Source organism: Egretta garzetta, unplaced genomic scaffold, assembly GCF_000687185.1.
Source record: "Egretta garzetta isolate BGI_Z169 unplaced genomic scaffold, ASM68718v1 scaffold50, whole genome shotgun sequence".
NCBI lineage: Eukaryota > Metazoa > Chordata > Aves > Pelecaniformes > Ardeidae > Egretta > Egretta garzetta.
In genome coordinates, this window is record NW_009258613.1 from 2,580,073 (window position 1) to 2,596,036 (window position 15,964).

A 15,964-nucleotide genomic window follows, 5' to 3' on the forward strand; every position below is an offset into this window, starting at 1 on the left:
CTTGAAGGAGTAAGTATGCGATTGGAGTCTCAGTTTTCAAAGTTTAGTCTCGAACAGACTGTCATGATCTCAGCTTTTCATCATTGCAAACAAGACAATTACTTTACTCTTGGCACTGCAACAGAAAAGAGCAAACGGGCTGCTTTTACACAGCTACATACAAGAAAAGGAAAACTACAATCAATAGTGCAATTCAAATAATTCTAAATTGTCAAGTCTTGACAATACACAGTATTTTTTTTCAAAAATGGTGGTAACTGAACTATTATTATATTAGGTATAAATAATTTGACTAAGTGACTCCTCAAAGGAGGCAAGCATATCTTCTAGTCATAAAAAAAAAACCCCAGCACTCCAGTACAAAATTAAGTCACTTCCCTTTAAAACTTGCTTAAGACAGGTGGTTAACTTTAGACACTGACCCTCATGGCCATCAGTGGAATTTCGGGCAAAGGGGGAAAAAAGGGTGATGAAACAGGACCATCTCCTTTAACGAGAGTAAAAGGAGTTACTCTTGTTTGCAATGAGTTTGTGTCATACTGCTGCAAGACAGTTTTAGGACTGCCTCCACCATGGTGATATTGTTTCCTCATGATTTAGCATTCCTAGGAAGATAATTCAGATATATGCCCGATTCCCAGAACACACTATGATGACAACTCTCCAAAATTTCACACTTAGTTGAAAGCACTCACAATATTAACACATTCGCTCATCTGTCAGACTCTATCAGTAACATCTAATATCAAACGCTTCCCACGTTTCCAAATTATGTGCTTCACAGATATACCATGACAATCCTTATGAGCAAAACCAGTTGAACTAGTCATTGAAAAGTCTGATCAATATATTGCCATTTTATTATCAAACTACTGATAAATGCATTTAATTAAATCAACTGTCATATGCTAAAGTGGTGAGGGAAAAAAATTGAAGAAAAATTTTAGAAGGCTAAAGAAGAGTTCACTTACTTCATACAGTTCACAGAGAGTTTTGAAATTAATTTCAAACCCGCCTTTATTCTCATTTTCTCAGTCTGATTAGTTGAACGAATTTAAATTTTTTACAAAATGAATGTGTAGGCATTAAAATGTTTTAAATAGCTATGAACCTATGTAGGCATAAAACACCTGTAATAGAGACATCTATGCATGAACGAGTTACTGATCTTCCAGTACAGTTAACAGCCAGAATTGAGTTTATAACAAGACATCTGACCAAATCTCCCCAGACTCTTTTCACTATATTGACCCGCTCTCCAGTGGCTAAGAGAGGAGTCTCTACAGGATCTTGCTCTGATGCAGACAGCTACACTGCTGACATTTCATTCCCACTAGTGGTCAGCAGCAGATAGCTAGGAAAAATTTTCATAGAGCATGTATAACAATACTTCCGTAAGTCAGTCTCCAAGTTCAGGTAATCCACAGAATTTCAACCATCGGAAGCGGAAGTGGCATCTTTTTTGTAATAGGAGATTAACACCAACAGATTCACTAGGAAAGGATAATGTTAACTTATTATTTTAATAAAAAGGTATAAAAATAACTTACCGTTGCATGTGATATGGTAAGAATTCCATTTTTAACAGTGCACTTTCTTCTTTGCCATACTTTCCTTAACCTACATAAGAACATCAACAACAACAAACTCAGTAACTAGACATGATTTCAAAACATATGTTAATCCCATTAACATTTGGAGAAGATTAGTCTTGAGAGAGAAAAGGATGCGGTCAAAATTTTACTGAATGCCTCACCAAAAGTAACCTGGAGTTTTATGACAGGTCTTAATCACCTTCTAGATACTTATAAAGACAATAGCTTTGTTTTGAATATGACTTTTTTTTTTTTTAAACAATTGCTTGTCATGCTTTTTATATTTACTATATTAATTCAGATCTGTGTTCAGTTTTGACCTGTGAAGTTCTTGAGTACTTGTGGCATATGATTAGGAGAATGTGCCTTAAGCAGCCACAGCAGAAGCCAACAAAAATCAGTGCGTGAACTGTGTTCTATGTATTCTGTGTTCCAAGAACATACCCATCACTCTTTTTTAAAAGATAACCTTTCTTCTCACTGCCATATTCCTTATTGCCCTGAAGCTGATGCATACTATATCCTCCTTGCCGGCTCTGTGAATCCTAAAAAAGGGAAAAACACCATTAATGTTTCCTGACATGCACAGTAAGTTTTCCTAATCTTGAAGCCTATTTTATTTCTCATCAATATCACAACTTCATAAATTAATAAAGATAAAAAAAAAACTCCTAATGCATGTTTTACATCCATAGGAGAGCTTGCTTTTACTTCACGTGATCCTGAACTAACTGCATGTTCAAGATTCCATCACTTCATTAGGCATTTGAAGTATAGTATGGATGCAAATACGCATCTCAAAATAATGACTTTTTAAAATATAGAAATTTAATATTGCATAACTTTATAAGCAAAGAGTAAAAGGCTAAGATAAAATTTCAAAAACAAAGCAACAGAATATAGCATGCATATATACAGAAACACACATATATAAACAAACAAAAATAAATGCTAATGATCACTATTTTTTTTTTTTATCCAATTAAAAATACGTCTATAATTCATGAGTTTTAGTGAATGAAGTCAACTGAAATAACTTTTGGCCTGATCTAGTGAAACAATTAAGTGAAATGTGCTTATAACAAGTTAATCCATCAGAAAAAAAAGCCCCAAAAATTCATTAAAACATTGACTTACTCTCCTAGACTTCGATCACGAAAGGCAAAAGCAATAGAGGAAAGAGAAAGCAAATAATTTAAAACAAGAATTATTATTTTATTTTAAAAACATGTTCCTTGAACATAAATTTTGTATCCCCCGTTTCTAGTAAAACAATTTTCCCCCTTTTTAAGCACATTGCTAGAAAAAAGGCAAGAATTACACTTTAGGCACACTGGTGCTTTTCTCACCTAGTCACAAAACATCGTGAACAAAATTCTGTGCAACCTTGCATATATGACATTTGCTTCAAAAAGCAACTAAGATGACTACAGGACCAAGTTTTACTAAGTGTCTTCCAGTCTTTACTACATTTAAATTGTCTAAAATGATAGCTGTACTTTAGCCTCCACCGAACTGGAGCCAATTTGGAATTCCCATTGAAAAAGATCAGGCCCAAAGTTAAAAATTTCAAACCCCCATTGGAATTAGGGTCCTACTGGTATCGCCATAGGAAAGAACGTAATGAGATATATTTCCTGTTCCAAAGAGCATAACAAATGGAGATTTGGGGAAATAAATTAAAACGTGAAGAAATAGTTAACAAAACAGACACAAAACATGATTCTAAAGACCAGGTATATTCAACTTAAAGCTGTTAAGTTACATTTGTACCAATAATTAACATACAAAAATAGGGAATATAAGCCTGGCTTTCTTTAAGATTTAAGCTTCTACAAGCATTTTTTAACATATAAAATAAATACTTTACAGAATTAAAATTACACTACTATCCCTTAAAATATTTTTCCCCAAAGCTTCAAACCATAGTCGTTTTACAAAGTGAGATAATTCTTGCGCAAAGCAACAGAAACTGCCATAACTTGATAACAAGACAGTACATAGCGGCAACAGGAGGCATGGCATGTAACAGAGCCACAGTAAATTGCACATCCCACAGTGAAGCTACAGCACTAGTGCTTCTCTGCAACCCAAGATTCAACCGTTGCCAAGATGTGCTCTTCCAAGAACCAGGTAATTGCAAAGATTACAGCAATAGTTTTTCACTGATGAAAGGACGGGTGTGCCACCAAAATGTGTAAGGGCTTTACAGATGTCCATAATGCTGAAGAAGCACCTTGAATGTATCCAACAGTAAAACAAGAGTTGCATTATGAGACCTTGAAGGCATAGGGAACGAGGTTAGCTCATTTAGTACATGAGTGTTTTTTCCTGAATGAAAGTATGGGTGCTGAAGAGTAATTTTTCCATGCATATTATTTTAAATTCAAAAAACATCCTAAAGGCTTTAATAGACTTAACAGCCATGCAGGAATGTCTTTTGTTATCTGTAACAAGTCAGAGATGGGTAGGAAGTTCACTTACCTAATGGCAGTTTGGACACTAGTTTCAACTTCTCTTGCACAAAGGGTCAAAGAAATTTAAAACTACACACAACCAGGGCCTCAATTTTATTATTTCAAACTGCTTCCCTGCCAAAGTAACTTTTGGTAAGAGTACTTCTGAATCTCTACAAATCCACCAGAGAAAATCCCATTCATATCAAGTTCTTCAATATCTCCATTAATCCATAAATTTCCCAATGGCAGCATTATAATGCAGTAATTTAAGGGGGAAAATTATTCGTAATCACAACCAACCAAGCCATCTGTCACAGCAATAAAGCCCAGATCTACGTACTTGAAGATTCAGAATATACACAATGATGGAGAACTGACTGCTGAAACTCAGGCCATATGTCTTCAGATTTTATTGTCACTTAACTAAGGAGTAATGAACGCTGGCACGCTATTTCAGGATTAAAACACTGAATACCCAAATAATAGAGACATTGTTTTATCAAGCTCTTCAATATCTGCCAGCATCATTACACTCCAACTCATGTAATGTAGCAGAATCACAAGTGAGTCTCCACGTTGATTTTGAAAGACACTTGAACATCGATGAGATCGAAGGGTTATTTTGTCTAAAATAGCATATTCTTTCAGTACAGCAGATCTCTCTCTCTCCACCATGATTTGCCTGAATCTCTGAGAATCACAATACTGCTCCTTTTCCTTCTAAGATACAATTTCAATTCTCTTCAAGCCAAATATATAAAAAGTTATTAAAATAAAGTATCATACATATACACACATATAGTGTTTCAGGAGTCCTAGGATTTGTCTATACTGTAATAAAGTAAAGAAAAGGTGCATAGTTTATTTTGGTGATGCCTGTGAAGCTACTTTATTACAACATGTATTTAAGTTTCAGAATGTGACTTGTTTAATTTTGTATTTTGAATGAGGTTCCTTTCCACTGAAACAAAATAACTTCTACTACACATCCAGGAAATAGGTAACCAAAAAACCCAAACTCTGTATTTCATTTAGTTATTCTACCTAATAATACTCTGAGCAAATTTTGAAATTTGATTTGTACTGTACGCAGCCGTGTATGTGCAATACACAGCACCAAAGAACAACCCATTTGTCCTACTTTATTTTCAAGAACTGGCTGATTACAAGTAGCTTGAACTTAACATGTGCAGCAGCCAGGAAAGGAGGTATTTTTCTTTGCTTCTCAGATAATCAGCTTGTGGAATAAAAAGGTACGTGAGAAGAGAGCAGGTCTTGTTCCTCTGTGTGTTGGGAATCAATTCATAAAAGCATTTTAAATTCTAAAGTTATTTTCAAATAGCTCTTGAAATCTAATGTCCTCTGTTGAACTTTTGGGTGTGAGGATGGAGAAACAATAACGAGTTACATTTTAGTGTGATTTAGATACTACGGAGATTACAAATGTAACACATGGATGGGAAGCTCTGTAATTATGAAAGAAGTCTAAGTAGGTTTATGAGTACATTCGAGATGGAAGGAAAAAACCACCAAACAGAGCACTGGGAAAGACTGTAGAGTATGAGATAAGGGAAAACTGAGGATCAGAAAGAGCTGGCAGGTCTTAAAATAAACTGGGATCCACTCAAAGGTGCTCTGTAGCACTCCTGTCATCATCTGTAACATCAAAGAAATTCTAAAAGCCATGTACAGTGTGTTCTAAGGTTGTGTTGTCCTTCAGAACCATGGGATTAAAGATGCAGGGAGAGGAACAGCCTTCTGGCCAAGGTTTATCTGCTATATGATGTACATCCACATTACAAAAGCACACACACGAAAGTATTCAAAAGAAAAAAAAACCACCAGCATCACACTCATCAGTCATTCCTTATTAATTGTGATTCCACCTGAAATAATTCATTAACTTCAAACCATTTATCTACACACAGCAGCTGTAATCACAATGTGCTACCTACAAAATTACATGAAAGCCCATAAAAATACTTACTTGCCCCAGTTACTAAAGTCCTAATTTTGAGGAAGTTCCAGGAGAATTACGGGAGAGTAAAAAAAACTACTTTTAAGAGTACATGTAGTAGTTTCTATACTGGAAAATGGAAAATCAGTGCAGCTTTTGTACAGAAAGGTTACGTCTCGAAAATCTCCTGGAGTTCTTTGAAGGAATCGGCAAGTAGATGCACGAGAAATCAGACTGATACAGTGTACCTGGACTTCGAATGGGCACTCAGTGTTCCTTATGCGAGAGGAAGAATTACATTGCTACAGGACCAGAGGAAATGCCCTCAGATGAGCTATCAAGTTAAAAGCAGGAAACAAACAAATGAATTTCACAGAAAGCTGTGCCAGCACATGTGGTGTCTAACACCAGAAACAATCTGGAAAAGGGTGAACAGTAAACTGTCAAAATTTGCGAGATGGTAACAAATTATTCAGAATACCCAAGAAAGGCTGACAGAAGAATTTCTCAAGGGCCTCACAACAGCGAGTAACTTGACAATAAATGACAGGAGAAGATCAACATAAACAAATGCAAAAGTGATGCAGAGAGGAAATATAAGATACTGTGAGTTGACTATTAACATTCAGAAACAGAATGATATGGTTATGGCTTTACAGCTGATTAAACATTACCCACCTTCTCTGCACCAAACGCTGGTCAAAAAGCAAGTCAAAGTTAGGACTTACATGAAAAAAAGTCAGAAATGATCTAGTGATGCTAGAAGCGCTCCCATCTTGAGTAGGGTATGCAGGGTGGTGGAGAGACTGCAAAGACAGTCAAACTACTAATGGGAGGGTATTCTGGGGAAGTCTCAGTGTTTTCTGCCCTGCCTTTTACTCTAAACATCCATGATTGATTAGCGTTGGAAACTTGTCTGACTCAGTACATCTGGCTGTAAATTATATTCTTACATATATTTGATATTAACAACACTGCCCAATCATGTATGTGGGTGATCATATATATGCAGCAGAATGGCATCTTCCTAATGTTTAATTATAATAATTCATATTTCGTAATAAATATTTAATAAGGTGACACCTGGCAAATACTAATGCTTTATTTACCTAAGAGAAAACCAAGCAGAGGGCAAGCAATCTTTTCCTAAAGTAAAGCCACCCCAATTCCCCTCCACTCCACATCCCCCTCAACACTCAGCTTCACCACGGGATATTCAGAATTTCTGACTCTCGTGCATTGTGATTTGGAAAAAGTCACAACACTATCTCAGGTAAACACTGTGATATAGACTATGTCCTATCTCCTAGTTCAAGGGGTATTCCAGAACATCTGCAATGGACTTGGCGTGTTCCTCCTTCACTTCTGATACCAGTGTACCGATGATGTATTTTTCTTCTTAACTGCCCTGTCTCAGCCACTTTATCTGGTTGACATACAAATTTTCTTTCTTATGATACAGTATCAGCAAAAGGGTGTTGGGAAGGAGAACAAAAACCATAAAACCCATGTGAGTTAGCACATGAGTTGTAATACAGAAACCATATGTAAAGGCAAGCCTCAAGTTATCGTTCTGGCTTATGCAGGATCACCTAGGCCAGGAAAACCCTGAACACAATCTAGCTGGAAGATGGCAGGACACCAGAAAGAAGTGTGCCTCCCATCCCTTTATATTTTTAATTCAAACACTCATTCTTTATCATTGTCAAGGATAGGATACTGGGCTGGATGAAGCATTTAACTGATCCATTACAACTACTCTTATAGTACACTAAAAAAGTAAAATTGCACAAAAAATAAAAGACCTGAGTAATTTATTTTCCTATAGAAAATAGAAACAGAAAATTAATCTAAAACTGTTTGTTGATAGTTAGACATTCTAAATACTAGTTTTGTTATAACGTTCAAAATCCAACTCTTCTGAACCAATAACTACAGAAATTGAACATCAATGAAACCAATTTCTGAATACAGAATTCATAAATTCACATTATCTCAGAGAACAACATGTCTAAATTATTTACCTCCTTCTGGTCAAGCTGCAGGGAAGATTTTATCAAATCACGAAGAGCAGTAAGTTGTTTCTTTTCTTCATCTTGTGTCTGTTTTATCTATGGAAAGAGATTGCCATGATACGCTTTCAGGCTGAAACTTTAATTTTGATTTTTTTCACATTTCAATATACCATTTTAGATGTCCTGAGCAACCAGCTCTACTATTCTATGTTTCTGTAATATTTGAGTTTATTGCCATGGACTAGTCTGTTCCTATATATTCACCTTCTACGCATGTATTGCTTGAAAAGCAAGCTAAAATGAGCATACAATTCTGCATGCTCTGTTCTGCTTTAATGGTTCACTACATCTAATGCAACTAAATTTGTCTCTGAAATATTAAATAACTCCAACAAGCTCAACAGATGACTTAAGGAATGAAAGTAGAATTTAATTTAGCCACAAACCGCAATAGCAAATGGGATTATTGTAATTCTTATTATAGAATACAAAAGTACTTGGGTGACAAGTGAGTTTTGATTCCACATTATTACTTGCCTTCCATGAACATCATAAGTTAATTCATTTAAAAACTGCGGTGCTATCATCAAGCAGTTTGTTATGGAAAAATGAAAGTGGTAACTAAAATTAGTGCTAATAACACAATCTGATACAAAGGTTCCTATTTTAAATTAGTTTTATTTTAATGAAACGTTAAATTAGTAGTAGAATGAAAGCTGCTTTTCCTAATAACTGTAGAAACAGAATACAAAGTTTAAGATAGTCAATATGTTTTTTCCTCAGTCTAGCTATGTTCTAAGTTTCAAAGAATACGCTTTCCATTTATAAGATACAAAAGAAACCTACACCTTTGCAGTCGTATCTAAAATGTATTCATGTAAACAAAATATTTCCGTTATACTTACATTATATAAGTCAGCAGCCAACTTTTCAATATATTGTTTAAGTTTATCAGCTGTTTTCAAGCCATCTTGGAAGAAACTATAATGAAAAATATCTGTGATTTATCAAGAATACATATAATTCATAACAAAAAGTAGACTGTCTTGCAGAGAAAAACAGCAAAACCCATAAAACTTATCCAGCTCCTCCCATGTTCAGAACAACAAAACCTCTGTCCAGCATGAGCTGTTTTACTATCGCTCTGACCACGCAATAGCACAGCTTTCACATTCCTCTAATGTAAGGTACTTCAGAAAGGTGTGACAGTTGCATTCCAGTCCAGAAACATATGATTTACTTTGCGGATTTAGTCTCACTGTATAAAAATATGAGCCAACAAGCACTTCACGTGAGAGTATGAAGTGACATCATATGAAGGGTTAAGTTATCCGTAAACAAAGAGTTTAACTTCTATTCTCAGGTATTTATTCTAATTTAGAAATCCAAAGGAAATCAATCAATATTCAGCACTATCAAGCTTTTTTTTTTGGTTGGGTTTTTGGGGGAGGGGATTGGCTTTTTTGGTTGGTTGTTTAAAACCCTTCCCAGTAGTTTTAAATTATACCTTTTGGCAGCAGAGATATACCTTTGCGACTTTAACAAGTATCAAATTAGAGAGAATACAGCTTAGTTTATTTTTATCACTGATAGTCAATGTATTTCTCCTTAATAAACTTCTAAAATCTCTTTTTTGTATTTAACTTAAATGAAAGTTCCTGTATGTTTGCCTCTGTGATTCTACTGGTGACAAGGCCGTATCTTACCAATTTCACCTCAAGGAATTTCAAAGAAATTACTGGCTTTTACAACAATTTTAAAATCTACATTTAAAAACCTACGAAATAGAATAAACAAGCTATTTCCAAAATGACATTCTAGATCTATGCCTCAGAAACTAAAATCAATTTTGTATGCAACATGTAGGGGGTTTTCCCTTGGCTTCTTTCTCCATCTTCCGTCCCATTCGCTCACTTTCATACTCCCCACTGAAAGACTACAGCCTAGTAAAATGAAGTTGTAATCTGCCAGGTGTCTGCAATTATAAAAAAATTCCTGATTTAACCAAAACAAATTCAAAACAAAAGGAAACAAACACTGGTGTAAAAAAAAAAAAAAAAAAGTAATTAAAGCAAAAAAGCATGGCACTTACTTGCATTGTGCATGGTAATACTTAATAAGGTTCTGCAGAAGGTCCACACCTTTTTTGGTCTTGATTTCATTAACCTTAATAAGATACTGCATAGACAGTGAAAAACACATTGATAATCATGCCTCACAACCTTCAACAGTTTTCAATCAATAAAACATTATTTGCTCAACGAATTATCTCTGTGTTTAACCCGGGTGCGGACTCAAACACCACCAGTCCACCACAGTTAAGCAAAATATAAAACAGGTAACAGTTTATTTGGCCATTCCTAAAAAATTCAAACACCCCAAAACATAAAGCAAATTCAGGAAAAGTTTCATCCTTTACAATTGTCTGAAGATGTCCCTTTTTTAATGCTACTGAAATAATTACTGAAATACTCTAAATATATAAATACTATGCAATTTGAAATAATCATCACTAAAATGTAATGAAGAGAACTATTAATATAAAAGAGTTTTATGGAACTAACATATCACTGTCATTTATCACTTCCTTAGAAATTTTGGAAGGCTTCAGAAAGTATGTTGGAAGAAAAATATCAAAAAAAAAAAAAAATATTTCCATAGTGTATTTTCAGCCCAAGAACCTTAGCCTAATATTCATAGAACCATAGAATGTTTTGGGTTGGAAGGGACCCCTAGAGGTCATCTAGTCCAACCCCCTTCAGTGAGCAGGGACACTGCTAACTAGATCAGGTTGCTCAGAGCCCCGTCCAACCTGGCCTTGAATGTTTCCAGGGATGGGGCCTCCACCACCTCTCTGGGCAACCTGTTCCAGTGTTTCACCACCCTCATTGTAAAGAATTTCTTCCTTATATCCAGTCTAAACCTACCCTGCTTCAGTTTAAAACCATTTCTAAAAACAAAGAAAAGGACTAAAACAAAAGTAAGCCAAGTTTTGTACAGAGTTGCTAAAGTAATTACTTCTATATTGCTGTACTATGTGACATTGAAATGATTTCCTCCCTCCACCCCCATTAAGCGGTGAAGTAGATTTCACCACCTTTAAGTAAGGCCCACAAGGTACTTTTAAGTTATGGTGTCATAATTAAAAGCTGAAACTTGTTTCTTACTTCACACATCTGTAGCTGAAATAGCCGCCTTTCCTTCTCCATTTCCTCTGCTATCTCAGCTCCTGTTATTTCAGTTCTTATCATCCCATGCTGTTTTGCGTGTTCTCTTTTTTCCTTTTCAATTTTTGTACTGAAATTTTAATAGAAAACATTTTAGAGAATTTCTTCTACTATCACGTGATCTAGTATTATTTAGGGAAAAAAAGAAGAAATATTAGAGAAGCCATTCTGAAGATGAGTTCCTCTATCATAAGAAATCATATATATTTTAAGTGTCTAGAAGTAATGACGTCATGAAGCTGCCTTCCTTCCTTTCATCCTTTAACTCTTTTCTCTAGTTTGTGTGACACTTGCAGGGGCAGGGATCTCATTCTTTCTATATGATGTGCTCCATAGCCTTCATCTATATATACTTCAGTGTAATACAAGAAACCACTGAATTAGCAGGAAAACGGCAGAATAACTTAATCAAGTATGCTTCATGCTCCTAAGGCAGGAATTAAGAAAACCAGTAAGGCAGCATATGAAATTTACCACCTACACTAAATGACACTACTTCCAGTCACTACATTTTCAGAGAAAGCCAACACTGAAATTCTGAAATAATGAAATACAAATATGGAACTAAGAGGCCATCCTGAGACTTTAATTAGAGCTTTACAGTGTGGCTGTCCTTACACATCTACTCTGCAGACTAACTGGATACTCCACTTCTAAGCAAACTTAGATTTCCAATACAGAGTAGAAAAATCTAAACATTTATTTATTTTATTATTATTAATTCCTTTTTGTAAAAAAAATAAATCTTTCTTCTCTATCAGCCTTTTTGAGAAAAATAAACATGGAAACAGTACTTTTGTAAAACAGGTAACAAAGCACTGTGTGTTTATTAGGTGCTCCTTGCCAGGGGGAAAAAAAAAAAATAAATTAAACGGATTCATATATTTGTTTTTGAATTCTGCTTTTCTCCAGCTAAGAAAGGCATAATGTATGCACGCAGATCAAAGCACTTCTCAACACTGCGCCTCTAAACTTGACTTGATATTTGGTCTTGAATAAATTCTAGGAGATGGGGCACTCTGAAAAATCTAAGGGAAATCTCCTTCTTGGTCTTATTAAGTCCAAGTGAAATTTGCTCAGAAGTAACAATACAACAGCACCTTTCTGCAAACTTTCCAAATTCAGAACAGAATCCCACAGATGGTTTCATGTATTGAGTCTGTATGAGATACCTCCATCTAAGTTCTGTTCAATGGCATTGGGTATAAGTAGGCTGGTAAAGACACCCCTGATTTCACAAACAGCAATTTCAGAAGCAGAAAGAATTTTTTTTAAAACCATTTTGCTGTCTATAGAAGACTATTCAATTTTTTTTTTCAAAATATGCAATATCTGTAAGCACTAAATAACTAAAAAGGAACTAAAAACCAATTCTGTATGTAAAACTGAATGCTCAACTGACTATGATGTCGCGATTTTGGGACAGGAATCTCCTTCTGTCTTAGATTAGTAATAAACTCACTTCCAGTTCAGTTGTTCACAAGGATTTAACATTGTAATGAATTTTCAAGACAAAAATTACTATAGAATCAATATCGTTTAGGTTGGAAAAGACTATATGTAGGTAAGAAAATTATGCTGGTAATAAATGTTTCAGCATTTCTTAGTGGCCTTTTTTGTTCATTGCTTTTTTTCCCTCCTGGTTTAACATAAATGAAACAATGCTAAGAACAGGATTAAAAAGGGGAATAAATAAAGGGATACAAAAAATGAACTAACACCTGAGAGCTCTTGCATTCTGATAAAGCAACTGCCCATCACTTCCTTGAGAGCATTCTGAACAATTCCACCAGCATTTCTGCAACTATGATACTACTTGTTTCCAACCTGCCATTTTTATAAATCGTTCTTTGCCCACAGAAGACCGGTTATTACAGCAAGAAAATATTTTTAAAGCCATAGATATTTTAGGATTCACACCATCTACATGAAAAGTCTTGCCTCTTAAAAACATATAGTTACACAATACAGGACAACATATAAATCTCAATTTTTACTACTGATGGATTTTAGGTATATGGTTATAAGAATGTGTAAATGCCATCTGAAATCTCCACAATTCACTTTACAATGTTCAGTATCTAAGCATTAAGCACCTTCCTAACACTAAAAAAACCATTGGACAGTCATGAACAGTAAGAAGTGTTTTATTTCTATTAGAAGAGAGGACCACAGAAGAGATGCCTTCCTGATATTCAGATTTACATCCACAGATGCATTACATAGTTTAGGACAGGAAGAGTAAAGAAAAAAAGAGGGAGAAAAATACTTACAATTTGGTTTCATAATCCTTCCAGGCTTTGTCAAAAGGCTTTTTGAGGTCCTTAGGAAACATAACATTTGCTTAGAACATTTTTAAAACTGTCTTTCTACTTATCAAGTTATAAATAGCAATAAATAGCAACAAAAAATACTGTTCCCTTTTAAAATTTTCAGACAGCAGTTGGAAAAAATATTATTTTTGAATATTGCAAAGTATTACTTTCCTGTGCACCTTAAGACAGGAATTTACAATGAAATTCTAAAGAAGCATGACAGTCATGCCATTTTTTTATTTGTTTTTTGGACTACATTCAGATTATAAATGGATGCTGACATAAGAAATAATCTCATGGGTGACTGGAAAACAGTCACAAGACAGCTGAACCTGAAAACATTTCCCCAAATAAAAAGTTCGTTTTCAACACTTACCCCTTTAACACCTTTTAAGTCTCCTTTTAAGAGAGAATCCAAAGTGAAAATAACATTGTGGCTTAAACCCTGGAGCTAAAACAAAAAACATTACACTGTTATCATTGAAGAATATTATTTTTGATTACAGAATCATAGAATCATTTAGGCTGGAAAAGACCTTCAAGAGCATCAAGTCCAACAGTTAACCTAACCCTGCCATCCCACCACTAAACCATGTCCCTAAGCACCTTGTCCACACGTCTTTTAAATACCTCCAGGGATGGGGACTCGACCACTTCTCTGGGCAGCCCGTTCCAATGCTTGACAGCCCTTTCGGTGAGGAAATTTTTCCTAATATCCAATCAAACTTGACAACTGCTTAAACTCTTGAGAGTTTAAATTCCACCCCATTAAGTCCATGCCTGTTTGATTATATATCTGTGGAAATGTTCTGTTTGTCTTTGCCAGTCTGAGGGCAGAAAAACCTACTGCTGTGATCCTATGTGTATGGTGCGTATGGTTTCTGAAGAGCCATGTTCACAGTAAAGAGATGTATACCAATATCACCCCAGTCTAGTGAAAAGTCTGTTGCTTCTCCTACTCCCTTTTTATCTCCACCAATGAATTCTTCAGTTGTCTCCATAAATTCTTCAGCTCCTTGGTAAGGAAGGATAGGGAGAACAATGGGAAGACTGCAAGACAGCACATCCCCCGCTTGCAAACCAAAGGCATAAGGAAGTGTTACATTAGTGGTTTTAATTTGCCATACATATGGCCCAGCTCCCCTCTCCTATAAGGTCTTCTAGGCATATTTCAGTCTATGAAACTAATCTTTAAGGGACTTTTGTGAAATAGACGATTCACACAGATGAAAATATCAAAATGATCAAACAGGCTTTCCAGGTATAGCATTCCATTCACAAACTCCTTATATATTCAAAACACATGTATGAAAAATTAAATATTTGATTTTAATTTTCAAAAGTGACATCATGCAATTTTAAATATATGCCTACAAAAGAAAATTTCAAGGAAAACTCCCTCTTGTATCATGGTTTACTTCTTTTACAGGTGTAAACTAAAGTTGTGATGAAATAAGGCATGACCTGTGTGCATTCACTGTTGTTTTAAGAGCAGGACCTCTTATCAATTTACAAGCAACTTCTTGTAAACAATGACATGGCACAAGAACTACATCCATTATGTCTAAAATAGCATATTTTCCTTCATTAGATTCACTACCAGTCCTGAACTGAAAAGTAAAAAAAAAAAAAAAAAAAAAAAAAAAATCCCGATTTGCTTCATTCTCCAAATATCCTGGGCAGAAAAGATTTCTGTGAGATCCCCTATGGATTACCGCCAAAACGGGCCGTCAGAGCTCGAGCACAGTTCAGGCATCCCTTGTTCTAATGAAGATCCAAAGCAATCCTACAAAGCATGGTTCTCAAACCCGATACACGTTATCCTCTGGAAAGCACGGGGGTTTCAGTATGACAGATCTTTTAAACACAGGTCATTATACAACTGCTTAATTATCACCAGATAGCTTGTCAGCCACCCCTCAAAGCTTTGCTGCTCTTAGACACCTTGCAGATATCAGAACTAATAATTATTCTTAGCATGAGATGGATTCAAATTCAAAAAACATGACATACACACTTGTATCTTCATGTTCAAGGTATCTTGACAACTGCTTCATATGTCAATATTCTGTATTTTTTAAATTTACAAGATCTTATTTTCAAAATGTATTCAGGGCAAGATGAAGGACAGTCACTAGAACACCTTGAGCTGCAGCCTCAAACAATACCATGAACACAGAGCAAAGGTTCTTCTTCATGGCTTAAAAGATCAAGATTTGAGAAGGGATTTTCTCCTTAATTGCAATGACATAATGAGTGCTCAAATACTACTCTTGTACGAAACAAAAAAGCAACCTCATCACTTTCAGTGATTAAAACTCCAAAAGACTTTTTTCTTTACCTGGCTTAGACTACCTGCTATAAAATTCTTTAGTTGAGCTTTGATTCTATTTAAC

General features: G+C 35.2%; 1 protein-coding gene across 1 annotated transcript in view; it reads right to left on the reverse strand.

Moving 5' to 3' along the window:
• ASAP1 (ArfGAP with SH3 domain, ankyrin repeat and PH domain 1) overlaps positions 1-15,964 on the reverse strand; it is a 101,819-nt gene that overhangs the window by 47,217 nt on the left and 38,638 nt on the right. The window contains exons 5-12 of the mRNA XM_035903434.1: positions 13,945-14,019; positions 13,527-13,576; positions 11,194-11,323; positions 10,119-10,204; positions 8,932-9,007; positions 8,036-8,122; positions 2,040-2,140; positions 1,551-1,620 (exon numbers count right to left, since the gene is read on the reverse strand). Of these exons, the coding sequence (XP_035759327.1) occupies positions 1,551-1,620; positions 2,040-2,140; positions 8,036-8,122; positions 8,932-9,007; positions 10,119-10,204; positions 11,194-11,323; positions 13,527-13,576; positions 13,945-14,019 (675 nt within the window). The remainder of the gene's footprint in view (positions 1-1,550; positions 1,621-2,039; positions 2,141-8,035; positions 8,123-8,931; positions 9,008-10,118; positions 10,205-11,193; positions 11,324-13,526; positions 13,577-13,944; positions 14,020-15,964) is intronic.